We start from the raw sequence: 25,663 nt of genomic DNA, 5'->3' as shown, positions 1-25,663 counted from the left end.
GAAACGTGGCATTAAATTATTTGCTGTGCTTTAATTTTGCTGAAAGTCAAATACCAAATTATGTATTGGGTTTTTTTAATCAAACCCCCCATTTGTTTTACGCGATATTAACTTTAAAATTAGAAATTATATATATATATATTACTATTTCGTGAAAAGATAAAAAATAAAAGTTTGTGATCTATCATGGTGATGGTTTGAGCAACCAGTTTTACAGTGTGAAAAGGGGGAGAAAAAAAAAAAAAAAGGCGCCAAAATCTTACAAGTTAGCATTCCTACTGGCCGCAGTGAATACTGGTTTATTATAATTTGTAACGGAGAACAACGGCTACATTTCATTGCTAGGGTTTGGAAGCAGAGCATGCCTCGATACAAAGACGAGCCCCCTGGAGTTCGCGTATACACCGTCTGCGACGAATCTAGGTCTTCATCTTGCTCTCAAAGAACCAAGATCAGTTTCGATGATTTCTTTGTTTGAATTCACTCTTAGTTTTTATTACTTCAGGTACTTGATTGTTAGGAACGTTCCGTCTTTAGGTTGCGGCGATGATTTGTTGAAATTGTTCGCTACTTATGGAGACATCGAAGAGTAAGTAAGCTTGTAACCTATCTTTTGTCTCTTTATTTTTGTGTACAATTGCGACAACTTTTTAGGTTAGGTTAACGAATTATTATTATTATTTTAGGTGTAAACCAATGGATGCAGAAGACTGTGATCCATTTACTGATGTTTATTTTATCAAATTTCGCCTGTTCAGCAATGCCAGGTGAATTTATTATTAATTTGATTCTGATCTTTTATAATTTATGTTGTAGGTTCATTAATCCGTGTTTCTGATTTTGAATATTCATGTTTGCCTTGAGAAACTGGGTAGATTTGCGAAACGAAAGTTGGACGAGTTTGTTTTCCTTGGCAATAGACTGAAGGTTTCATATGCTTCTCAGTTTGAGAGTCTTGCTGATACCAAAGATAAGTTGGAAACTAGAAGAAAGGAAGTTCTAGCCAGATTGAATTGTGAGCACTTTTCTTTTTTCTTTTTTCTTTTTACTTGCTATTATGTGTGAGGCATGTGATGGGAATATTTGTGTTAAAATTAATTGCTTGTGCTGATTTGTAGCTCACGTTTTATAATTTATTTATGTCAGCTGGAAGATCAAAAGTGCCTAACATTCATAGTTCAGTTGATTTAGGCGAACCTTCATTGGTCACAGCTCCCTTGCAACCTAACCTGGTATCTGAGCAGATCACTTCTTGGCAAAGGTTGTTCAAATTTATTTTTATTTTTATTTTTTTTCATTTTAATAAAGCCATATAAATTTATTGTTGTGATAGTACATCTGATTGTCTTTCCTCTCTGTAGGGCCTCCAGTGAATCACAACGCATTTCTCATGTTAACGAGTCTCCCATCACAAGGGTTTCCTCTGACAAGGCATGTTACTAATCTTTTTTCCTTTCCTTGCCATACCTTTTTGAAAGCAGAATCAGTGTGCAATACAACCAATAGCTTCTGTATCTTTCATAAGTTGACGTAGCAATTACTCATGGTCGCACTTAGGAACTTGGGGTTGTGATTTTGGTAATTGCCAGCATAAGCCTGAACTTAAAAATTCAGTGCACAATTCAGTTCCACTTTACTGTTGCTAAACCTAAGTGGGTTGACTTGGGTCAAATTGTTAAGTTCACCATCAGGTGCATGGTTGCTATTCTTGAGTACCTTATATGCAATGTCATTTTTTTTTTATTTTGGGATCTCAGTATTGTGTCTTAGTCACCATTGTTCCCTTAAGAATATTGTGAAGAACTACAATTGAAATGTCTATGCAATGAAAGCATAAGAGAAGCAGCATACTGATCTTCAATCAGGGCGGGTTAATTGTACTCTCTAATGCTTAATCCCTGCTAAATTCCACCTAATTTTAGATTGATATTTTCAGGCATTTGTTAGACAATAAAAAATTATTCCTCCATTTAGGGTTTCTCACCTTTAAGTTAAATGTTTTGCTCAATGTTCATGTCTTATAGAAACATAGTCACTTGGATCATTTGTGGGTATTTATTAGGCACAGTATAGTTTTAATATTACTTGACATGTTCTTGTTAAATATCTGAACTTTATCATGCAAAGTGGTGGAAGACTGGAAGTTGATAGATGGCTGATTGCCCTGGACTAACAATTTTGTATTCTACTGTAATTCCATCCCAGGATTATTTTGCATCTCAATCAATGAATCAGACAGTTCGATTGGTCAGGGAGAAGCTCAATAAGGTGATAAGCCTTTGTGGCTTCATTTTCCTTCCTAGAAATTAGCTACTGTTCTATAAAATTTATTCTCTATCTTCTCTCTTCTTCTTTTAGATTGAATCTAGTACTGAGCATCTACAAGCTAGACCAGCATCAAAGAAACCAAGAATTGACAATAGAAGAAGAATCTAATAAATTTTGGGGAATGGAGAAACTCAGCTGGATGCACCAATTGGGTTTTTCAGTTTCACCTTTTGTAACAATCATTATGTTGCTCCTCCTTCTGGTCAATGGCACATCACTTCGCCTGGCGCCTGTAAACTGTGGCCATCAGATCTTAATTTTTGGTGACCACAGATTTTTATTCTTTTAATTTTTTTTCCTTTTTCTTTTTAGTGTTGAATCCATGTGAAAATTTCATGCTTATTGTCCTTTGTTGAAACAATGTCCAACAATGTGTAGCATGTAACCTTGATCAATATAAATCTTATTCTTTTATTAGTATTTGGAAAAGGACCCTGAATGCATCAACAAAGTTTGATCAATATAAAGTTTGCTTGTTTTTCTGAATTTGAATGGCGGTTTGGTTAATGGCTAACAAGACATAGAGTAAACTAGTCGCCACTGCAGGAAGTGTTAAGACTTGAGTGTGAGTTTACACACACAAAAGCAACTAAATTGCACAACGAAAATGAGCACTTCTTATATCCGTCAGATGGAAAGAGTAGGGCGGAATGGTGCCTAAGCAAACATTTAAGCAAAGCCCAAAATCTTACCTTCTGACAATATGCAAAATCAAAGCTAAAGTGTGATGGCATACACCAAAGAAAATTGTGCAATTCCATCTTTTTGGCAATGGTTGATTACTGAACATGAAATTCAAGATTTCAACAAAGAAAACCCCAACTATCACACAGGAAGGGCGTAGGTAACTTTTCATTTTTGGATAATTTGCTTCACAGTTTAGGACAGGTGCACCAGGACACTAGCATTTTTCACAAACTGGCATACTGGACAAACGGCGACTAACACATCACAATCTTTACATAAACACAGATGCCTACAGGGCATCAACAACACAGAGGCCTCCTTTGCCTTGCATGCTCTGCAGATCATCTGATGATTCCGGGAGATGGATTTTCCAGGCCCACTTGGAACGGTCAGATAGTTGTTAGTGTTGATGTATGAGGCAGCATCGTCAACTTCACTGTCTCCAAATCCTTCCTTCCCTTGGTCAGCACCCTGTGAAATTGCCTGCTGCAGGTTGCTCTTAAGTAAATTAACAACAGACTCATTGTACTTAGCCCTGTAGTGCCAATTCTGAGCTTCAGCAGCCATTTGCTTTATTCTCTCAATCAGTTCCCTGTTCTTCCGGTTCATGTTTTCTATCTCCATGTCCTTCTCCTGCAGTTTTTTGGCGAGACCTTTTTCAATAGCTGAAAGGAATGAAGCCATGTGTCTCTGCTTCATGTCCTGAACCCCCTTTGCCAAGTATTCTTCCTGTTCAAAAAGAGTAATAAAGATGAAGATGAATTTGAACACTCTAACGATACCAATATGTCATTACAATAAACAAATATGCAATTAGATGATCACTGAGTTCAACATCCTATGGTGTATGGAAATGGAGAAGATTCTACCAGTCCTAGTCATCTCAGGAATCCTGGAATCCTAGGTTTCAGATGGTGCATAATCAAGCATCAGATCATTTGATACATACCAAGAAAAAATGTACAGAGAACAAATTTGATATAGACGTAAAGCAATGGCATGTCCTGGAAAAGCAACTGTAGCTAAGCTTAGAGACCATAGGTACCTGAACTTTGATATATTGATCAAATTCTTCTTTCTGCCGATCAAGCTCAGTCCTAACATTATCAGCAAGGGACAAGATGATTGGTGGTGCTGCAGTCATACTTCCACTTGCAGAAGTTACAGATGAGTTGCGTTCATCATCATCATAGGATAGCCTTAACCCTGTAGATACAGGATTGGGATTCAGAATGCTTGCTGAGCGATCGGCTTCATCTTGACAGATGTTTGAATTCAAAGAGATCTGCAGCTTTTGCTGCCTTGAGAAATCTTCTGTTTCCCTGCCACGTTTGTTGGGCCGAAGCATAGGATGGATATGCTCATTCCCAAAATAATTGACAGGATCAATGCTACACCCAGCCGGTACTGAAACAAGGATTGGACATTACAATCAGTCCAAAACAACTAAACGTCCAACTCTCCGAGAGATTTAATTTTCGCAATTCATTTTCTTTTTGCAAGTAAAACAGCTTTCAAAGGAAGAAAAGGAATGGGGCAAAGTACTCAATAGAAAAATATAAAGGAAAATAATGAAGCAAACAAATGGTAAAAATGAATATGTTAATTGAATGAGAAATGGGCTTACAGTTTCCAAACAACTGCAGCTGATTTGATGCATTAGTCTGATACTGAAAACTATTCTCATCCAGGAAAACCGGAACAACAGGATTGCCATTATTGCCTCCCAACATTTTACAATGATAGGGCTAATTACGCTAAATATACAGCAGATAGAAAAGTCGCTATATTCACCTGCATAAAAATTGAAGGTGTAAGTTACAGCAGGATCAGGGAAACTTCTGGGGAATGCCTGTGCTAGCGAAATTCAAGGTAAAAGATGACAAGTTTTAGTTTTTTGGTTAACATGAAAGACATCTAGCTATGACATTAGAAGTTTATGAAAACACATATTTATGGAACTCTGCTCCCATAGGAAACTTAGTTCATATAACTGGAAAACAATAACTCACTTCTCATTAAAACGCAAACAACTTTCTACAAAAATCTTAGAAGGATTATTAATAAGTTTCAGTATTTCAGAAGCAGAAAACATAGGATACAAGATTCATAATAAGGTGAGGGCAGGCAATTTGAATACCAGTTTAGAATATTCTTGCAGTATGCGCACGATGTAACCGACAAAATATGGCATAAGCTTATGAATCAAAGCATTTAGTTATTAGCACGTGTCAACAAAATGAGGATGGACTACATTCTAATTGCAGCATAAACTCCCATCGATTCTCAATGAATTAAACACAATTTAACTTCCATGTTATTCACAATATATTCATACAAAACATCACATGATAAATCAATCAATTCTGGGAAGCACATGAATGCACACAAGCCCGTATTTAGTTAAGAATTTTCGGCCTTTAAAGACCACTCCAAAGATGGTAGCAGAACATCAAAAATTATCATCAGTACGTTACAACTTTTAGAGCATTTAGGTAAACTGAAACAAAAGGAGAAAGTGACATAAATCTATTTAGATCATTAAAACCCACATACGGGACTGCCAAACAGATAGATATTTAGTATAAATAGTAAATGCAAACCATGCAAGGCAGAAAAAATACAAATAATAATAAATGTTTTGGAAACTTGAAAAGAGAAAGGTGATTATAATCAAAAGAAACATTCAACCTGGAGATTAAGAAACATAAGCATCTGAAAACCCAGATACCCAACTTAAGATGTTGGTGCAGGGGAAATGAACAGGGGTACATGGATTGCAACCAAGAATTTATTTTTCTAATTTTTTATACAAACAATTATGGTCGTCATCACATCAAGATGATAAGAGATTATCAAGAATCCAAAAAAAAAAAAATTTCATATTTGACCAATTATAAAGAAAAAACCGAGATAGTAGAAAGCAAAAAGAATCACTAAAAGCTAATAGATCAAGAGCAGAGATTAACCCGCATCATGAAGACAAGCATCAAATAAGAACATAAAAGAACAGCCTTCTACCTGTGCAAGACGCAGACTATTTGATCACTTCAAGAAAACAACCACTGCCCAAGATCCTGCAGTATCATCAAAAACAAAAACAAGATGAAACCCAGAAAAAAAAAATCTTTTTTGATAATCTAAACAGAACAAAAATCCACAAACAAAACAAAAGAGAAAACCCGGTTGAGAACAAACACCTGAAAATGCAATCAGAAAGAGCAAGCGATCATCTAGGATCTAAAAGTCATACGAAAATGAAGCGGAAGAGGATGAATCGTAACGTAAATGAATCTTTAAATGAGTGAGAGGAGAGGGAAAAAAAAAAAAGAGGAGACAGAGAGAAGGTGCTGTGGGAGCGGGGGTAAATTATTGAAAGGAAATGAATGAATGAATCGGTGGTGGTGGTGATACTGCGGACAGACACTTAAGTTGGGGTTACGCAAACTGGTGTGGTTTCTTTTTGTTTTTGTTTGCTTTTGGTTAATGGTTGTATTATCTATTAATGAATTAATTTATTTGTTTGTTGATAAATTCCAGTTTAAGAACAACCGAACAGCACCAAGTGAGTGTTATTGTGTTAAATGTGAAAGTGAAATTGCTTGCGGTGCAGCGGGTTGGATTTTGTAACGTGTAAAACGTCTGGTTTAAGTTTAACAGTGTGGGAGTGGAGCCCACAATTGGAGTCGAAAAAACGAGCGGTTTTTGTTTTGGTTTCTCGATTTCTGCTTAAATAACTGTTGTTTCATGTAACCTGCACTCCTTCACCATCCGTTACCAACATTCTCGATTTTCTTTTTGTTTTTTACTCTCGAAAATTTATTACGCTTAATTTACCTCCTTTATCTTCCCTGTCTTATTTATTATTTAACGGCAAATTTTAGCAACTTTTTTTTTTGGAAAAAAAAAAAACTAAATTATCACCTAATTAAAAAAAAAAGACTAAATTATTAACAATCATGTGAAGCAATAAAAAAACTTTTATCATAATATATAGTCCCGTTCAGCATAAATTCTTCTAATGACAAACAGTCCTCGTCTGCCGTCTCAACCGGCTTTACTCTTGTAAGCATTCCCAATTTCCTAGTTTTTAAGCTCACTAAAGTAAGCGGAATGTTGGGCCGTTAGACCGGACAAATAAACTTTGAATGACACCATAAAATGAGTTTCGCTAACCTACTAAGCAGGTCAAAAAAGTCCACCAAAAGGTTATGTATGCCCCCCGAAAAAAAAAAAGAATACTAATGCATTTAATCTGTGAAACCCGAATTACTAAGTCAAACAAACATTAAGCGAGAGGATATAAAGATCAAACCGAATCAACCCAATCAATTTTGAGAAAATTTCCCAATTGATCTTTACACTAAAAAAGAATTATGAATTCAATTCAACTGATCGGTTGCTTTTTTTTTTTTTTAATCTCTTGTGAGTTTTGATATATATATATATATATATATATATATTTTTTTTTTTTCAATCACGCCGTGGACGCTTCCTAAACTTAAAACGGTTGAAATAAACCACAAACAAATGATGACCCAAAAAAAAAAAAACAAAATTAGAATGACTAAACCAAGAATCATATGCAATAATACGAATGAGCAGAGATGCCGTGGTGGTCGGTACGAGGCCCATTCAACAAGAATTTAATATAAAAGCGGGAAAAGAGAGAGTGCGCGGTTGGCTGACTGCTTCCTCTTCCCCATTCGTGGGTCCCACTGGGCCCCGCGCCCTCAGTCTTGTAGTTGGCGGGTAAATTTTGGCGGGTGAGCAAAACGACGAGGCATTGATGGTCCCTTGCTTCACGGAATCAGCTAACCACCATCCAAAACCAAAAACTCAACTCAAATGCTGCTGCTGCTGCTGCTTGCATTTATAATTAATAAATATAAACAAATTTTATTAAAACCAACCTTGTGTTCCTTGTTGTATGGTTCATGATTATCAAGATCGCGTCGGATTCTCTGGAAATCACACGGTGGGAGTGAAGACTGCAGTGACGTGCCAGATTCTATGATATATGATCAATGTATGTACATTGCACGCTGGCTGAATCAATCATCCTGTCGTGTCATATCAATTGCGGAATTTTCAAGTTTTGTTACTAGTCTTTTTTTTTTTTTCATTTTTTTCTTGTAATTGAATGGTGTGGAGTCAGAAGCAAGCTTCAAAAACATGTCGAAGTTCAATGAAAGCGGAATGAATGGTTGCGATCGTGGAAGATTGCAATTTGATAATTAATTGTATTTTTATTTTCAAGGACCCCACGTCCCAATATTTTGATAAAATTATTTCTAACCGTATTTACAATTTTTATTTTTTTCATCGCCAAGCCAATATTGTATGGTTTCCTATTTTAGCTTTGAAGATTCCCTCATAATGTTGAACGTTTTTGACAGAAAAAGAAGCACCCACAATGCAAATTCTATAACGTGGTTAAAATTACGATATCACAAGTATAATAAATATAAATTTTATAAATTATACATAAAATTAGTAAATAAAAAATAAAATAAATAAATTTATATAAAATTTTAATTATTAAAACAATTAGCAGTGTTTCTATAAAATTATAGTGAAAAATAGTTTATTCATTTACCTTAAGTAACTAAAACTAAATGAGTAATAATATAGTTACAAACTTTTGTATAAATTTATTCTATACAAATTAATGTAGCATGATAAAATTGGTTGAATTAAATATTTATTGACCCACATGATCTATTTTTATTATTTTGTATTTTCATTCAACAAATGAATTAATGTCAAATCAATTTATACAAGATAAGTTTGTGCAAGAGTTTGTGACTGTATCATCACTCTATTCTTATATTAGTAAACACATATATGATATATCAATTAAATTAGATCTAATTTTGAATCTTTTGCATATTTTGTGTAGTTTTAAATTTTGCTCCTTACTTGTACTCAAAGACTATTTTAGGTTGTTGTTGAGGAAGTGTAGAAGAATATATAATCATCATTAAAAGAATAGGTTTTTAAAATTCAAATTTGAAAATATATTCTATCATTAATAAAACATTATGCATATTATATAAATCCAAAACTATTATTATTCAATTTAAATACAAAATCAATAAATATATATGGTAATCAATATTATAATGAGTTTTTATTTTCAATTTGCATTCTTTTATTTTTTTCAATAACTCTTGCATCAATTTACTTATTTTACCTTTCATTAACAAATTTTAGGTGCAATCTATAAAATTTATATTTTATTTTACACTTGATGTTGATTTTTATAAGTTTTTATTTTGCTTAATAGTAAGAAACCAATTTGCCACTCTTATATTATTTTACTTGTTTTATGTTTTATTTATGTCTTATATTTCATTTTCAAATTTTGTATTTTATTTTGCACTTCTATTGATTTACTAGTTTTATATTGTATTTATAAGCTTTTCTTTTTTTATCAATAATATATCAAATCATCAATTTACTAATTTTATATTAATTCACTTATTTTACTTTCTATTTATAAGTCTTCTACTCCATTTTTATAATTTATGTTTTATTTTGCACTTAATGTTGATTTATTAGTTTTAAAATTTGAATGGATTTGAATACAAATATTTGAATGACATGTTCATTTTTTTTCTTTTAATGTCTAAATATAAGTGGCATTTTGTTTGTTTTATAAATAAAAAAATTTTAAACATAGTTATTTGACATTTATATCATTGCAAATCAAAACAAAAAGGACTAATTTTTTAGTTTAGGAAATAAATATATTTTAAATATATATATGGCATCGAGATAATAGTCACAAAATTTATTTTTCTATTCCGATGTAAATATCTTAAAATCATAGATAAATTACAAAAAATAAACAAACAAATTTTAAAAAAGGTCCGAAATTTATAAAATTTCAGATTTTAAATTTTTAACAAACAATTACAAAATTTATGTTGAATTTATAAGTCTAATATTTTATTTATATAATTTATATTTATTTACAATATTAATGTCTTAATTTTTTATTCATGATATCATAAAAATTAATTAGATATGGAGGGAAAAAGTGCATTAAAGACACATTAGCCAACAATACCCCTATCATTAGACATAACACACACAATATTAGACTCCCTCGCTATAGATATGTATCCAATTAACTCCTTTTGTATTATCTTTTATGGTTTTGATTGGTTATACAAACTGATATAATAATGCTCGCAGCAATCAATATTGTAAGGTGAGAAATCTTTTATGACAATGTACATTTTTCATAAATGTGATACACGTTTTAAAGCAATAACTTTGTTTAATTGAAAATTTAACAATTACATTTCTTTTTTAATAAAATAGTCCAATAATTTGAGGCTAGATTGAGCCGTATTCAGACCACCACCGTCAAAAAAGCAAATGAATTGGTGTTAAAATCAATTGAATGATGACCAAAATTTAAATAATTTTCAATAGAAGAAGCCTCCTGGCTCCTATTGCATCATAATAATATAAAATTTCTCGTCGTATATATGCTAAAACCGACCAAAATCATTCTTATTTTATGTTGAAAAAAAAAATTGAATAATAGGGGGGGGGGGGGGGGGGGGGAATAAAAAGGTGGCAGTCAATGTCAATACGCGTGTAGGATTATGATCAAAATTTTGTTTGAATTGGAACACGTTTAACAGACTAAAGCATCATTGCCGGACCGCCCTCCTCAATCCATATTCTAAAGTAGGCCAGAGCTTTGAATTCTTGCGGCATATTTTCACACCCGGATGCCGGGTCCGCGCGGGTTTAAGCAACCGGATCGAAAAATTCACGTCTTTTTAACCGGATTGAAGAGTTGGGCTTTTGCTTGAACTTACGGGCCGGCATCAAATCGACCCATGGGTATTTTAGTCAGTACAAGTATAATATTGGTCACAAACACAACTATAAGTTCACAGATTATGGTCAGTTTTCTAAGGGCGGCGAGGTCTTCGTATAAAGCTGGACAGAATTTGAACCCCGTGCCTCCACCAGTCTTGCTCTAGGGTGACAAACGATTCGCAGGAGAGAAGGGAGAAAGAGGCGACTCGAGCGTAAGACTCAAGGAAGATGATAATCCCAGTTCGTTGCTTCACTTGCGGCAAGGTAATTTCTCTTTTTATGACAGAGAATCTATTTTTTGTCTCCATGGATGGTTCTAGGTTTTTTTTTTTAATTTTGTTTTGATTATTGTGATATTAGGTCATCGGAAACAAATGGGACACCTATCTTGATCTTCTACAGGCTGATTATCCTGAAGGGTAATTCTCTGTTTTTTTTTTATATTCCTTAATTTATTTGAACAGTTGTAGTCTGTAGACCATTGTTAATCTTTCGCGTTTCTTGCAATCTGGCCTTCTTGCTCTTCTTTTGAGAGGTTTTTGGGATATTTTCCTCTTTTCTTTTTTTCTTTTTTTTTCGCTCTAGGCCACTTTGATTTAATGCAGGTTGTGAATTGTGTGTTTGGGAATTAGGAATTGCAAGCTTGAATGTGCTAAGATTACTGGTCTTATTTTTATTTTTTAATATTTATGCATTACTATTTTGTTGGCTGGTTCACTGATGTGTAAATTTGGACAGCCATGGACCTGTAAGCACATTGTTTATATATGTGTGATTTATTTTAAATTTGATCCTGTAATCTGTACTCTGTAGAGCTGTTGGATTTTACCATGTGATTTCTAGCAACCATGTGTTCGTTTGAATGTGAATGAATGTTAGTCCTTGTATTTGATTTATGGGAGGCTACCAAACTTTTACTGGTATAAAAGATTAGATTCAACTATATAAGCATTTTTTTTTTTTGGCATAGAGTTTTGCTCATGACTGTTTGGTATGCAGAGACGCACTTGATGCCTTGGGGTTGGTCCGCTATTGCTGTAGGCGAATGCTTATGACTCACGTTGACCTCATTGAAAAGCTTCTTAACTACAACAGTAATCTCTCTTGGGCTTTTTCTCCCTCTTTCTTTCTGTTAATGTGTCTTTCATGGTTGTGGATATTCCTCAGTTGTTTACTTGCACTGATTTTTTACTTTGTTGCAGCATTGGATAAGTCTGACACCAGCTGAGGAAGCCCATGGATGGACCTGAAGTTGGTTTGTTCATGTTGCCTGTTGCATCTGCATGTCAACTTCCATATTGTAATGTCTCTGTGAGCACTTGCCGTTATGTTTAGTATTGAGGAATATTAGGCATCAAATGCATTAAAGACTTAACTCTTACCCAAGTCATGGATAATTTTGGGGGGGTGTATGTGTGTCATAGTTTGTTATATGTAATGAACCTAAATTGGCAGCTGCGTTTCAAGTGCTTGAGATTGTTTTAGTTGTTTGAATTTGTTTTCCTTGGTAGATATGGTCGTATCGTTAACTGAGTTTGTATTCGTCATTGTAACTTATTTACTCATTCGTGAGGCCAATCTGATAGTATGAGGGATTTGTAGTTGTTTTTGACTAAAGCGTACATAGGGCTAAAAGGTTTTGCTTAAGCAGGTACAGAATGAAGAGGTGACTATTTTGTTAAGTGGATCTGGGTCTGGGGCTGGTGACAAGTAAGTAATTGCTTGAGCAAATTGCATTACTAGCACAAGGTGGTTTGGCAAATATCTTGTATTTTAGACATGACCAGGGTGGTTGATACCTTGAGATTGTTCGTCTTGAATTTTGATAATTCACTTGATTGTGGATCGTGTTGTTTTTAGCCATTTTCTGGGTTACGAATGAATAGGCAGCCATAAGAGCGAAGCTTTTGCCACCCCTTCAAAGTCCTCTTAAGCTTTTGATAATTCACTTGTGTGCTGTGTAAGATGTTGCTTTTCATATTCTTTCAATTAGAAATCTTCTCCCAGCAACACGAATAACTATTACTACTATGTATGCTCTATGGAAAGTAGAAAAATAAGGGTCAAAGGTCAAAAAGTTTGTATGCGATTTATCTTAGAATTTGCGAGCAATGAGAACACAATTGTAGAGCTGACTGAGAAGTTGAGAAGAAACAGAACTATAGAAGCACTGGTGCTTAATGGGGATGAGTCAATTAAGCTAAATCTTTGTGTAGCGGATTTCTGATACGGACGAACGAATAGAAAGAGTCTTGTCGTGTTTTTCTCTTTAAAGGTTTTTCTGCAATTCTTAACATATATTAAAGATCTACCATTGCTCCCTTTGATGACATCAACTAAATTAACTTAAATTGTCTTTTATAAATAAAATCAAAGGCTTACCTAATTTGACATAAATTAAACTTCTATTCTGTTCCAAGAAAAAAAAATCCCTTGCATATTGACATAAAAATTTGAGTTTTATTATATTTTACATCAGTGTTTCATGATTGGTTTGAGAGTTTCAGTTCTGGAAAAAAAGAGGAAAATTAGCATTGCAACAAGCCTAGGATTTAGTTAAAAAACATTAACAATCATGAAGCCTTGACAATACAAATCGATTAAAGAAAACTGAATACCGAAAATATTTAACAAGGGTGTACAGAGTGAAAAGTAAAATTTTAAAATTTGACAACAGATATCTAATAAAGATATAGAAAGTAAAAAGTAAAATTTAAAATTTGGTGGTAGGTTTATTAAGTTTATGTAATTTATTAAATATTATGATGGATTCAAATAATCTCACCTAACGTTAAAATTTTTTTTATAATCAACCAAAAAAGTGAAATATGATTTTACAACCAAGAGAAATATTAACGTAAAATCAAATTGCCTAAGATTTTATTACTTCTTAGGCTAAGAGACTATATTTATCGGTATTAGTTTTCTTAGCCTTGGAACCTGAAATAAATTCTTAGGCAATTAATGTTATAACCAACCAAAAGAGTTGGTTGATAAATGATTGTTCCTAAATTGTGAAATCTTTCAAACTCTTTCGTATTTAACATGATTTACACGTTTATTGTACCTTCGTTGGAAAACCAGACACGATATAATGATTGGATGTTGTTCTTCGGCAATTGTGGTGATGAGGCCAATATGATCATCTCATTCCATTAATATCTTCAAATAGCAGATGATTTAATACAAAAAGAAAAAAAAAAAAACCTCATTCCATCAATAGAAAAATTTGCGTCTCTCCAAATTTTCAAATTAAAACCAAGACGGGTGGCTTGTGTTTTGTACACGAAAGATCTATAATTCATTATTCATCAAATGCTCAGAAGTGCTTTAACCACCAAATCAAATTGTTGTTTTTGTACCATCAAGAAGTTTATAAAGTTTTCTCATAAAACACATGCGGACCCCATAACTTATTACTACTTTTTGTATTGTTTTCAAAGTTACGCCAGTAATAACTTAGTAGCAATTGCCTAAAAATTTTGTTCAACCAAATTGAAATTAAATGGTACGAGAGCCCGTTCGACAGTCAAATCAAATATATTTGACCCGACATAATTAGATATTGGACTTGTGAATCTTAACTCACACTTAAAAACTAGCTCATGAGTAGAGAATTACTTTAAATTTACTAATGCAAGCCCTAGTTATATTGGCTAGAAACCCATATAAAAGCTAATTCAAATGAAAAAAGACTTATAAAATTTTAATCCCAAATGATATGGTAACCATTAATAACTGTCATGTATTTAGTAATATATAATTGACTTTCATACCATAATTAATGAGATAATTTCATCATACTACACAAACGAATCACACATCATATACCACATCATTTGGATACAAATCTTGTACTCTAATTTTATAAGCACATTTATTAAAAAAGAGCTACCTAATAAAGATGGGGACAAGCTTAATTATATACTTAATTACCTTAAGTAAGAACTAGACTATATTTGGTACTTGGCAGGCACACAGTTATGCTAACCATCAAGGATAAGGGACCACTAAACATTGAAGGTGGCTGAAGAACGTAGGACCGGCCACTGTACAGGAAGCAAATGGGTGTGTGTGTAGGTGCAGCGAAGGGTGCGTTGTTGCTCGAACGGCTGCGGGGATGTCATCGTCGAAAATAAATAAATAAGCAAAAAGATGTGTCAGACTCTTCAAAAAATCATCGACCTCTTATCTCCTCAAGATGAGGTGAATCTATCGTTTGGATTTCTTGTGCTTTTTTGGCCCTTCGCTTGGATATCTGTGGATAACAAAGCACTCTCTCTTGAATTACGTACTCCTCCTAGTATTAATTTCTTTTTTGTACAAATATTCTCTAAATATCTTCTCCTTCCTTTCACTTTTAATCATTTGTTTGCATTCTTCTTTTGCTCTCTTTCTGTTTCCTTGACTTCCTTCTTTTGTTCGATTTGTTTTGTTTGTTTTCCACTTCTATAGTATAATCATCAACACTGAAGAGGGCAATATGTATCGTAACCACCATTTCTTTCCTTGCTTGCATTGCCACCCACATAGCTACATTAGAATGGTTAGTTTTATATATATATATATATATTTGGCTTTTTTGCTAGCTTGGCTACTAGTCTTTGAAAAATTGCATATATATATTAATTATACCCCGTTATAAAGGTACATAATTTTAACCAATACTTAATCACTGATATGTGGTTTTTGCATGGAAATTAATTAAAACAGGTTCAGCATCTTATAGAGAGGTGCTTGCTCCTTCACATGAGCCGAGACCAGTGCATCAAGGCACTAGCAGAGCACGCCAGTATTCGCCCGCTTGTCACACTTACAGGTATATAATTATTTATCGATATTTCTGCACATACCATATATATACACCAGAAACACCTTAACATGAAAATTGAAGTACAGCAAGTCTATTTTAGTTGGTTAATTCATTGGTAAACTTAGTGGGGGCATCATGCTTGCAGTATGGAGGGAGCTACAAAAGGAGAACAAGGACTTCTTTCGAGCATATTTTCATTCTATTTCTCCAAGGCCTTTCATGAGTAAGACCTCATCTTGTTTTATTAACTTAATTTAATTTCATGAGCTTCTAATTACTCGGTACAACTTTCACGAAGTCATTTAATTTGTTGATTCCAATGATGTTATATATTTGAAGCTTTTTGTAATTATTATTAGTATTATTGATGAGAGTGTGCATTTAAATTCCTTTTCCATGGAGTAGGGAGGTCTATTGATCAAAGGGCACCGAGATTCACAAGAAGGAAACGATGGATGTGAATGAAAACAGTCGCGATTCCTGAATGATGATCGAATTAAAGGATCGATCATAGAACAAAAATGAAGATGTGATATATAACTAGAGAATGGTTTGTTTTTCTTCTTCTTTTTCTTATTTTTTAGAGGGCAAGCCGATGATATTTAGTTAGTTATTGATTAGTTCACTGTAAACCGACCGATCCATATTTACCAGAAGCTTTTGCATAGTGATGATAGTATGTAAACGTACTGATATTATAGTAATATGTTTTTCATCTCTTATTTCATCGTTATACAGCAGACTCTAAATTTATCAACACACACACATGCACACACATATATATATCATTGACCATAATCCAATCCATAAACCCAATTAACTAAGAAACATTTATGATCAAATAACTAGAAGATAGTTTAGCACAATAGATATTTAACTAAAATAAATTTTAACCGCTAACTAAGAGCTCTCTGAAAGCTGGAGCTTCTTTTTTGTCAGTGGGAAACTCGCCTACTACTACTAGAAGTGAAATGTTCAAACCTCATTTCCAAGAGCATCTTCCTTAAAAAGTCAAATGATTTAAACCCTAAAAGAGATACAACACTTTCTTTTTATATAAGGTGATTTAATTTTATGCAAAGTAGATCGTTTTCACTCAAAGGTTGTACCTCGCCCTGAAGGAATGCCTTGGAGCTTTTCTTTCGCGGAAACCATTGCCTTGTACGTGAACCTGAAAAGTTTTGCGAACAGAAAAGTCAAGCTACCATTTCAGTGACATATAATTAAGTTATTACCATATATAGCCCTCATAAATTTCACTACGTGAGTGGTTGAACCCCAAGAAAGTGACTTTCCTTTTTTTAAATTCAATAATATTGATAAACGACACCGTGTTACTTACCATATTCTTTCTAATCATGGTTGATTTTGGCAACTTCTATCTCTAATCCTTATAAAATTAGTTTGTATTATCAATTGACTTGGTCATCTCATCATCATGAACTGGATTTAGTCAACACAAATTCATAATTGTAAGGGTGATAGGTTTGTATTAACATAATGTTTGGAAACATGTAGCCTTTGAGTCTTAACTGTATATCACCGTTCTTTAGAAAATACGTTCCAAAACTGAACCTGAACAAAATGGAGTATCAAGATAGGGTTGTATTAAATGATCGATCATCTACATATATGCACACGTGCGTTTAAAGATGCACATTATGTTTATAAGTTTTCCAAAATGGACGGTTGTGATTTGATAGGTGAAACCCTATCATTCCATCACCTTGTAAAGTTATATGATTCATCAGATTGTGTGTACAAATAATTTGATTATCATATAACTATAACAAACGGTCAAAGCTTGATTATTTTTCGTACCCGAAAGGCAGTTTAAAAAGTGAATCAGTCCATGTTGCAGCTTGTCACAGTTTCCAAACTAAAAATAAATAAATAAATAAAAAATATATATATATATATATACTGACCCGATCGGTAGCTTCAAAGTTCCAAGCTTGCTTTTCCTCTTCTTGGCCACCGCAGCTTTCTCCATCTCCTTTGTGCTGAATTGGAGGACATTGGGCCCACTGAGAGTTGTCAAACACGACCAGAATTTAAGCTCGTAATTGAAAAAAGGAAAAAGAAAGCCCTTCATTCATTCCATGTCACTACCTCTTTCTTTTAATTAATGAAATTGTTGATATTTTCGGATGCTGTCCAATAAAATTGAAACATGCATGTTACTCGTGTTGATTTCTAGTGGCCTTACATTTTTGGCAGCGGTGCTGAAGGCTTCCTTGTGAGCCATGTTTGGATTTTCAGTCTTTAGCCTTCTGATTTCTTCCCTGCAGGTGCAGCCATGAAAATCAAATTGATCAGAGTTCCTACATAAATGGCATAGATGTATTTATATGTTGTAATACAAGCTACGATATTACTTGATGAAACGGTTATAAGCTGATGGAGCTCTTTGTCTCCTCTCAGGAGCTGTTAACAAAATCACAACATAATTAAATATCAGTTAAATAATAAGAATATACAAGCTTTATACATCAAATAGTTTCATCCAGAGCTTAATTAGTTACAAGATTGGCACGCATATATACGTTTGTTAACGACGTGATTGATCACACTGCCGGTGTCTTCTTCTTCATTGTCAGAAGAGGTCAAAATTGAAGGGCTAAATCTGTTGAAGGCCTTCTGATCAGCTTGCACCTCTTCCTTACGAAATTCTTCTTTAGGCTATAAGTAGAGAAGAAAGGACCTCAAAGACATTGAAAAGCAACTTTGAATTTTGGGTTACAATTAATTTTAGTGGAGAATATTATGAACCATATCAAAGACAGCAAACACACACACACACACTCACTTATGTACATATATAATCTTGGTCTTTGATTTGATTCTCAAGTAAATATAATTAAAAGACAATTTAAACACACGCATAAATACCTCATCATCATGGCTAAAAGAAGCTAGAAGATGAAGAGGAACAAATGAAGCTTTCATCATGTTAACAGAGAGGAGGCTTGTGCAGTGGCCACATCTCACTGTCACCACCATTGACATGCTGCTACATGGGACACTCACCTGCATATTTCCAAAAGCCAACCACAAATAATTTTACAAAACCAACAAGTTGGTACATAAATGAAATGATGCAATATTAATTAGTCACCAGCAAAATGGTAGTGCAGAAACCACATTGCACATAGCATATTTGTTCAGGGAGATCAAACAGATGGTTGAGTGCAGACATGCTGTGTTTTGCTTGATGATGACGATCGGTTAATTACTTGTCTGAAAGATCAAAAGGGAGACACAGAGAGAGAGAGAGAGACAGAGACAGAGAGACAGAGAGACAGAGAAAGGGCCACCAACAAAAGACAATGAGAGAAAAAGGATGGGGGTCTTGTCATTGAAGAGAGATTTATAGATGTTAGAGTAGAGTACTACATGACTTAATAATAATGGATCATTTAGATCTTTTTACAAATCTCCTTCTAATTATCCCAAAATGGACTGCACTTATTGTTGTTATTTACCCAAAAAACAACTACTTCTATTGATTTGGGAATGTTTTAGGCTCTGGTAACTCCAACGAGCGAACGAAGTTAATTATTTACCCTTCGTACTCTAAAATGATGAAAATTATCAAACACTTGGGGGTTTGCAAAAAATTCAATGCTGAAAGACAGCAAGTGAAGAAAAGGACTAGTGCCTATTTGTTTCATGTGTTGTTTTCTAACTCATTTACTCCACCTATCTCTTTGAGCCCTCTATTTCTAACATGAAAGTGAAAGTGCGGTAAGTTTTTACCATTTTGGAGGAATGGGGAAACTTCTGGAAAGGTGTATAGAGAAGGTAAAGTGGCATCTTAGGATTTGTCTTTCCTGAAACAGAGTAAAATTAATTGACCATATGAGATCTCCGTTCATGTTTATTTTTCACTTCGGAGCTCACTGCTCTTAATGCAAGCATTTACTTTTTCCCATTTTCGTTGCCTCTGATTGTTGACTCTTTTATTAAGTCTTAGCCTTTACCCATGTGCATGCATGTGAAAAAAAGCTAAATTTTCCAGGCTCCCCACGGTTGAAAAGCTCAAAAAATGACACTTAGATGAAGATGTACTGTGATGCAAAAATGACTAAATTGCACATAGTCTACATGTTGAAGAGACTGACAGTAATGATTGTGTTGATTCCAAATTAGTGAACATAATAGCACAAAAAGTACATCAACGTAATCTCAATTTCCCATGCCCATAATCAGCTTGATTAAGTGTTATTGCTTATATCCAAGTCCAACGGGGCCGATCCTAGCTAGTGCCACTGTCATCCTGTATGCGTAGAAGGGACCAGCTGGTAGCCTGGAACCAAGAAGGACCACTTGTACTGAATTTGAAGTTTGATGGGAAAAATACTTGTGACCGGTCCGGTTGGGAGGTATCAGAATACGCTGACAAATTTTATCATATATTTTTAGTAAGTTTTCACATCATATACTCATCTTTCACCTCGAACTTGAACCAGTTGTCAGTTGTAATTTCATCATCTAAGGCTTGTGGTTCAATGTCTGTTCTGGTCCTAATGAAGTTGCGGTATGATTATGAAGAACACCAATGATAAGATATAATCTATGTTTGAGGAAAGAGGGAGGTTTAATTTTCCATAATATTGAGTAATTTTCACAATGCAATGATGCATATGGGGCTTGTTTCGTACATTGTATTTGCTGCTGCTTCTTCTTTTTTTAACTTTTGCTTTTGCTTTTTTTTAATAATAATAAATAATATAACTTTTTAATATTAATTTTTATTTTCTTGTATTTTTATATCATAATTATTAATATAAATTAATAATTTATTAATCATATTTTTAATTTTTATTATATTAAAAATATTACTAAATAATGTATTATTTAATTATGTAATAATTAATATATCAAATTGATTAATAAGTACTTAAATAATATATAAAAATAAGAATATAACTTGATATTAAATTATTTAATTATATTATGGTAATTAATCTATAAAAATTTAATATAATTAATAAAAATATTTATATACGAATAAATTTAAATAATATTAATTTAAAATAAATGTTATGTTGTCGATTATAAGGCTATAAGCTTCAATCTTTATGGAAAAATTATTTTTTTAATATTTATACTAAAAAATAATGTTAAATTTCTAAAATTTAAGACTTCTATATTTTGTATTTTTCTAGTTACTAATAACTATTATTTTCTAAATATATAATTTAAGTTAATCACAAAAATAATTATTATAATACAGTGCTAATGCAATACAATATAATATAATACACCAATATTAAAATAATGTAATATAACATAATATAATAAAGTGTGCTAAACGCACCCATAATATTATTAAGTAAGTATACATGAAACTATTATGAGTGCTATTCAGCCCAAAGGCTGATGGAGAGGCGACCATAGCGGCACCATAAGAGTGTCGTTTCGATGCCTATGTTTCAGTATTTGGATTTAAATACTGATAGAGGATGTCAGAGCAACACCATAGAGGTGCCATTTTTAATGCCTCACTCTGTCAACATTTGGGCTGGATATCATTTGCAAACGATTATAGTGTTCTTTTATAGTGTAATTAAGGCAACATCTGGTTCTAGATTTTTAAGAAACAATTGTAGTGAAATAGAAGCTCTAATTGTTAAGAGGAAGTTTATAAGGCTCTCGGATAAAACTTATTTCTCATTTGTTTATGGGTATCTAACGAACACATCTGATTGTTAAACAACATCACTAACCATTGCATAACAATAATTTCTTATCACTTGTAGTTGTGGAGCTTATTTTTGTTTCAGTATGCAGCTTAGAGATTCAGTAACTAAGCTGCCAAATGTAAAAACCAAACCACGCCTCAGTTGTCATAAGGAAAGCAAGACAACCTATGTAGTAAAAGAGTGATGCCACTCTTGTAAACTTGGGTACATAACATTTGTATTAAAACTGTGTGGCATATTCCTTGTGCATTATTATCGAAGCGCTGCATTACTAGCGGTATAATTTCTTTCGTCTTTTGTTTCATTCGTTACTTCACACACACCAGCTAGTGGAAGAACCATGCCCACCTTTTTGTTAATAGCCACACAATCACCCTCAAGTTAGGAGAATTTTTATATGAGTGCTGCTAAACATCGGGAATCCTAAGAGAACGCTGAGAGAAACGGCAGCTTGTGCTGCCGTTTCGTTCTCTCACCTCCCTCACCCCCCACATGAGTAACAAATATTTGTCCCCCATGTGACTTTCAAATCATTTTCCTTCTTCCACTTCCTTCTTCGCTTTCAACAGATCCGTTCCAGCACTCCTTATTCCTTCTTCGCTTTTAACAAATCCGTTCCAGCACTCCTTCACTCCCTCTCAACTCCTTTTCCTTTTTATTTTCAACTCCTTCTCCAGCACTCCCACATGAACTCCAACTCCCACAATTATTTTGGTAATTGTATTGTTGATAATTATTTTAATAATTAATTTATGATACAGTCAAATTGTCTTAATAGCATCTAGTCTTTCTTTAGCTGAGCCTCAAAACCTCCTTCAGGTAGCTTGACTGGATGGTAAGGCATGTGAGTTCCAAGAAGTCTATCCCATATTGAGAAGAATGACTGAGAATAGTTGTACTTCAAGCCCTGAAGTTGATGGTGGACATCGTGATAAGCGGTGTTGTTTTGGAAGAACAAGTGGAAGATATTGACAGGCAACCAAAGCCTAGAGTGATCATCAACAGTTTTAATCACAGCAAAGCAGAAAAATATCACGGTTGTTCGTGCAGTCATTCCCGAGACAAGAAAATAGAGGGCTCCACCCAAAGTGTCGAGCAAAAGTCCCTCAAGTGGGTGATTGTAAAGGGCACCGATTGCATAAGGAACAACCAGCCGATGATGCTGAGAGTGGATATGACGATACAAGTAGGGATGACAAATATCCAATTATGGATGGATAATATCCATCCAAATACAAATCCATAATTATCCATAATGGATATATCTATATCCATATCCAATATTTAATATTGGACATGGATATGGATTTTATCCATATAGCTATGGAGATCCATAGATATCCATGTATATTTTATTTTTATTATATAAAAATAATAATATAAAATAGTTAAAATTCCAATATCAAATTTGGCTATTAAATTATTTATATTAGTAATAATATCTATATAAAATAAAATGGCGGTTCAGTGGTCGGTGGCAGAGGTCCGGCAACTTTCCGGTGAATTCCAGCGAAGGTCCGGCGACCTTCCGGCGAAGCTGACGGTATTTCGGCGACCTTCCGGCGAGATCCGATGGTGGTCCGGTGACATTCTGGCGATGTCCGGTGGTGGTCCGGCGACATTCCGGTGGAGGTCCATTTATAATATTAAATTAATAAAATAAAATAATTATTAATAGTATTAAATAAGTTAAAAAATTAAAGGGTAATTTTGAAAACTTTAGTTTTTAATATAAGAGGAATTTAAATTTTTCACTAGTTAATATAATATTTTTACAATTGTTTGTTTATTATATTTTTTATTTTTTATTTTATAAAATTAAAACTTTTTAAACTTGTGTTGGGTTAAACGGATATCCATTGGGTAAAAATAATTATTCATATCCATCCATATCTATCTGGATATAATTTTAAAATATCCATTTCAAGATCCAAAAAATTTTGAATGGATATTATCCGATCCAATTAGATGGATATTGTGGATATCTATTATGAAACGATCCAATTGTCATCCCTAGATACAAGAAGTCTATCCCATATTAAGAAGAATGACTGAGAATAGTTGTCTCTTTAATTTGCTCAAATGATGCCTTCTGTTCTTTGATAATAAACATATATATTTTGCCATTGTGTGGTGGCTTCTATCAGTTGACGAAATTTTGAATTTCAGTGCCATATGAAATCTTAAGATAGAGGCATGTATATTCTGTTGGAATTGAAGGGACACTTGTTGTGTAAATAGATATGTAGGGTAGATGCATCTCTTTTGGATATTTTAAGTTCTCATGGAATAAAGATTGGCATTAACTATGTTAACATTTGTTTATGATATCTAACTGTGAACTAGGATGCTGTTAGAATGTTAAAAGAATTGTACTTTCAGGTTGTAGAACTCAACAAAGCAGTTTAATATTTGAAATTAATGGGAGCAAGTTATCTGGGTTTGTGATGGTTTGTGATGAGCAAATAAGTGAACGAGAAACGAAGGAAAAGTGAACGAGTGAAGGAGCAAGGAGAGAACTCAAACTTAGCTTTGCTTGGTCATGAGCAAGGAGATAACCCAAACTTTCATGTGGGGGGCAGAATTCACTTGGCAAAAGTGACTTGAGTGTGGGGCCAAACGGCAGCTTTTGACAAAAGTGACTTGAGCTGAAGTATTTTTTCACGTGGGGGTTCGCTTTCTTAGTCATGTTGGGGGGGGGGAGCTGAGAGAACACGAAACGGCAGCACAACTTGCCGTTTCTTTCAGTGTTCTCTTAGCGTTCCCGACCTTTAGCATTTCTCTTTTTATATAGAAGTAAAAAATGGAAATATGCTCGACTGAGTTATCTAAGAGATTGTTTGTTAAATGTATGAAATTTAAATTTTATCAATTTTTTTTAAAAATTATTAATTTTTTGTAATTTATATTTGGTTTTCATATTTTTACATTTAGAATTAAAAAAAAAAAAACTAAACTTTTGCAATTGGGGTGAGACTATTTGAACCTATCAAAATTTTTTATACACCCATTTTAAAAATTGAATTCATTATTAAAATTTTTAAATTTTAAGATCTCAAAATTACCCTTTAATAATCTCTCTCTTTTTATCTTACAATTGCATATTCTCTCTCTACTTTCATATTTTATAAATTAAACACTCAATTTCACTCTCTTTTTTATTTTTTTTTATCTCTCTTAATATATCACGATCTCTAGTTCATGTTTTCTATGTCTAAGGATTTTTTTTTCTTGATGTCTACTAGCTTTTGTGTTTAGTAAAAATTAATTTCATGATATTTATTTTCATAACTAATAAAAAATTTGTTGATGTTCATTTTTAAATGGTTAGTTTTTGTTCTTTTCAGTTAGTAATATCAATTATTTGCAAGTAAAGAAATATACTCGAATGAATTGATGAGAATTTGAGGAATTGAGAAGAGAAAGCAAAGTTTATTAAGTAATTTTTCAAAGATTATTTAGATAATAAAATTCTTAATTACAAAGGTATAGAGAGAAAATTGGTGGATCCAGAACCTCAAATAGCCTCATACTTGTGACTTTCATTTAAATAGAAAAAAATCTGGATAATAAATAAATATTATATATAAAACTATCTTTATAAAATATATCTATTTTTTAAACTATGAAATTTAATTTTTTTATTTTGACTTGTAAAGACATAAATGTCAAATGACTACGGTTAAAATGTTCTTTATTTATAAAAAAAAACCTCTTATATTCAAATATTAAAAAAAGAAAAACAAACACTTTAGTTAAATACTCATATTCAAATATCAAACTTTAAAAGAAATTCAAACCCTTTTAAATTTTAAAAATATTCAAATTTATTCAGATTTCTAATCCAAAATTTAAAAATATTCAAATCTATTCAGATTTCTAATCCAAAAAATATGTTACCTAAAAATGCTTGTAAAAAATTGAGCCAGGAGCACTTGATTTGGGACAACTGGACAAGGAGAAAACGACGCTGAAAGTTTTGAAATAGAAAATCGCAATTATCCTCTATCATTCATAAATGTCTCTCCAAATCTTACTCCAGCTACTGAGACTGAGACCTCACCTTTAATCCATTGAAATTGAGAAGAATTCTAGAGAGTGACTAATTAATGTGTAACCCGCCACCCGTTATCTGTTGAACAGATGGAGTTGGATGGTAGCAAACTAGTCCCTCGAGTCTATTGCTTAAAAACAGGAAACTCTGGTCATATTTTACTTGTCGAAACTTTTAAAGAGTGTGACCTATGGAAGGCTTAATGAAAAAGAAGATGATAGAGTCCAT

At 33.2% G+C, this 25,663-nt stretch overlaps 5 protein-coding genes across 8 annotated transcripts; 3 read left to right on the top strand and 2 right to left on the bottom strand.

Annotated features, from left to right (window-relative positions):
- The first annotated feature begins 132 nt into the window (after positions 1–132).
- Positions 133–2,748, top strand: LOC102623952 (uncharacterized). Its single transcript, XM_006483828.4, has 8 exons — positions 133–423; positions 506–589; positions 687–767; positions 876–1,015; positions 1,147–1,261; positions 1,362–1,431; positions 2,206–2,268; positions 2,359–2,748. The coding sequence occupies exons 1-8, from the start codon at positions 362–364 to the stop codon at positions 2,434–2,436; spliced, it is 693 nt and encodes a 230-aa protein (XP_006483891.1). The 5' UTR covers positions 133–361; the 3' UTR covers positions 2,437–2,748.
- A 381-nt stretch (positions 2,749–3,129) lies between these two features.
- Positions 3,130–6,589, bottom strand: LOC102624430 (E3 ubiquitin-protein ligase BOI). Of its 3 annotated transcripts, XM_006483830.4 has the most exons (5): positions 6,216–6,589; positions 6,037–6,092; positions 4,643–4,809; positions 4,061–4,422; positions 3,130–3,744 (listed from the first exon to the last, which is right to left on the bottom strand). In XM_006483830.4, the coding sequence occupies exons 3-5, from the start codon at positions 4,746–4,748 to the stop codon at positions 3,208–3,210; spliced, it is 1,005 nt and encodes a 334-aa protein (XP_006483893.1). In that variant the 5' UTR covers positions 4,749–4,809; positions 6,037–6,092; positions 6,216–6,589; the 3' UTR covers positions 3,130–3,207. The 3 variants fall into 3 exon arrangements, with proteins under 3 accessions (XP_006483893.1, XP_006483894.1, XP_024957055.1); XM_006483831.4 differs by lacking the exon at positions 4,643–4,809; XM_025101287.2 differs by lacking the exons at positions 6,037–6,092; positions 6,216–6,589 and having other exon boundaries at positions 4,643–4,828.
- Positions 6,590–10,947: 4,358 nt separating this feature from the next.
- Positions 10,948–12,354, top strand: LOC102624903 (DNA-directed RNA polymerase subunit 10-like protein). The gene is made up of 4 exons (XM_006483832.4): positions 10,948–11,124; positions 11,221–11,279; positions 11,860–11,954; positions 12,063–12,354. The coding sequence occupies exons 1-4, from the start codon at positions 11,089–11,091 to the stop codon at positions 12,086–12,088; spliced, it is 216 nt and encodes a 71-aa protein (XP_006483895.1). The 5' UTR covers positions 10,948–11,088; the 3' UTR covers positions 12,089–12,354.
- Positions 12,355–15,060: 2,706 nt separating this feature from the next.
- Positions 15,061–16,406, top strand: LOC102625185 (uncharacterized). The gene is made up of 4 exons (XM_052439189.1): positions 15,061–15,406; positions 15,574–15,679; positions 15,819–15,896; positions 16,079–16,406. The coding sequence occupies exons 1-4, from the start codon at positions 15,344–15,346 to the stop codon at positions 16,132–16,134; spliced, it is 303 nt and encodes a 100-aa protein (XP_052295149.1). The 5' UTR covers positions 15,061–15,343; the 3' UTR covers positions 16,135–16,406.
- An 83-nt stretch (positions 16,407–16,489) lies between these two features.
- On the bottom strand, positions 16,490–19,202 carry LOC102625470 (axial regulator YABBY 4). 2 transcript variants are annotated; one of them, XM_052439188.1, is made up of 7 exons: positions 18,792–19,202; positions 18,566–18,703; positions 18,199–18,355; positions 18,052–18,100; positions 17,883–17,958; positions 17,602–17,700; positions 16,490–16,844 (listed from the first exon to the last, which is right to left on the bottom strand). In XM_052439188.1, the coding sequence occupies exons 1-7, from the start codon at positions 18,870–18,872 to the stop codon at positions 16,770–16,772; spliced, it is 675 nt and encodes a 224-aa protein (XP_052295148.1). In that variant the 5' UTR covers positions 18,873–19,202; the 3' UTR covers positions 16,490–16,769. The 2 variants fall into 2 exon arrangements, with proteins under 2 accessions (XP_052295148.1, XP_006483897.1); XM_006483834.4 differs by having other exon boundaries at positions 18,220–18,355; positions 18,792–19,188.
- Between the last annotated feature and the right edge of the window lie 6,461 nt (positions 19,203–25,663).

The sequence above is a fragment of the Citrus sinensis genome, chromosome 4, assembly GCF_022201045.2.
Source record: "Citrus sinensis cultivar Valencia sweet orange chromosome 4, DVS_A1.0, whole genome shotgun sequence".
Lineage (NCBI taxonomy): Eukaryota > Viridiplantae > Streptophyta > Magnoliopsida > Sapindales > Rutaceae > Citrus > Citrus sinensis.
The sequence above is the reverse complement of the archived record's forward strand: the minus strand, read 5'-3'. Positions and strand labels throughout refer to the sequence as shown.

Coding starts and splice junctions, on each gene's coding strand:
- LOC102623952 (XM_006483828.4), top strand. CDS start 362: ATGCCTCGATACAAAGACGAGCCCCCTGGAGTTCGCGTATACACCGTC. Junction 424..505: donor ACCGTCTGCGACGAATCTAG/GTCTTCATCTTG, acceptor TTATTACTTCAG/GTACTTGATTGTTAGGAACG. Junction 768..875: donor CGCCTGTTCAGCAATGCCAG/GTGAATTTATTA, acceptor GAAACTGGGTAG/ATTTGCGAAACGAAAGTTGG.
- LOC102624430 (XM_006483830.4), bottom strand. CDS start 4,748: ATGTTGGGAGGCAATAATGGCAATCCTGTTGTTCCGGTTTTCCTGGAT. Junction 4,423..4,642: donor GCTGCAGTTGTTTGGAAACT/GTAAGCCCATTT, acceptor TCCTTGTTTCAG/TACCGGCTGGGTGTAGCATT. Junction 3,745..4,060: donor ATCAATATATCAAAGTTCAG/GTACCTATGGTC, acceptor CTTTTTGAACAG/GAAGAATACTTGGCAAAGGG.
- LOC102624903 (XM_006483832.4), top strand. CDS start 11,089: ATGATAATCCCAGTTCGTTGCTTCACTTGCGGCAAG. Junction 11,125..11,220: donor GTTGCTTCACTTGCGGCAAG/GTAATTTCTCTT, acceptor TTGTGATATTAG/GTCATCGGAAACAAATGGGA. Junction 11,955..12,062: donor AAAGCTTCTTAACTACAACA/GTAATCTCTCTT, acceptor ACTTTGTTGCAG/CATTGGATAAGTCTGACACC.
- LOC102625185 (XM_052439189.1), top strand. CDS start 15,344: ATGTATCGTAACCACCATTTCTTTCCTTGCTTGCATTGCCACCCACAT. Junction 15,407..15,573: donor CACATAGCTACATTAGAATG/GTTAGTTTTATA, acceptor TAATTAAAACAG/GTTCAGCATCTTATAGAGAG. Junction 15,680..15,818: donor CCCGCTTGTCACACTTACAG/GTATATAATTAT, acceptor TCATGCTTGCAG/TATGGAGGGAGCTACAAAAG.
- LOC102625470 (XM_052439188.1), bottom strand. CDS start 18,872: ATGTCTGCACTCAACCATCTGTTTGATCTCCCTGAACAAATATGCTAT. Junction 17,959..18,051: donor GCTTATAACCGTTTCATCAA/GTAATATCGTAG, acceptor CTGCACCTGCAG/GGAAGAAATCAGAAGGCTAA. Junction 16,845..17,601: donor ACTTTGAAGCTACCGATCGG/GTCAGTATATAT, acceptor AAAACTTTTCAG/GTTCACGTACAAGGCAATGG.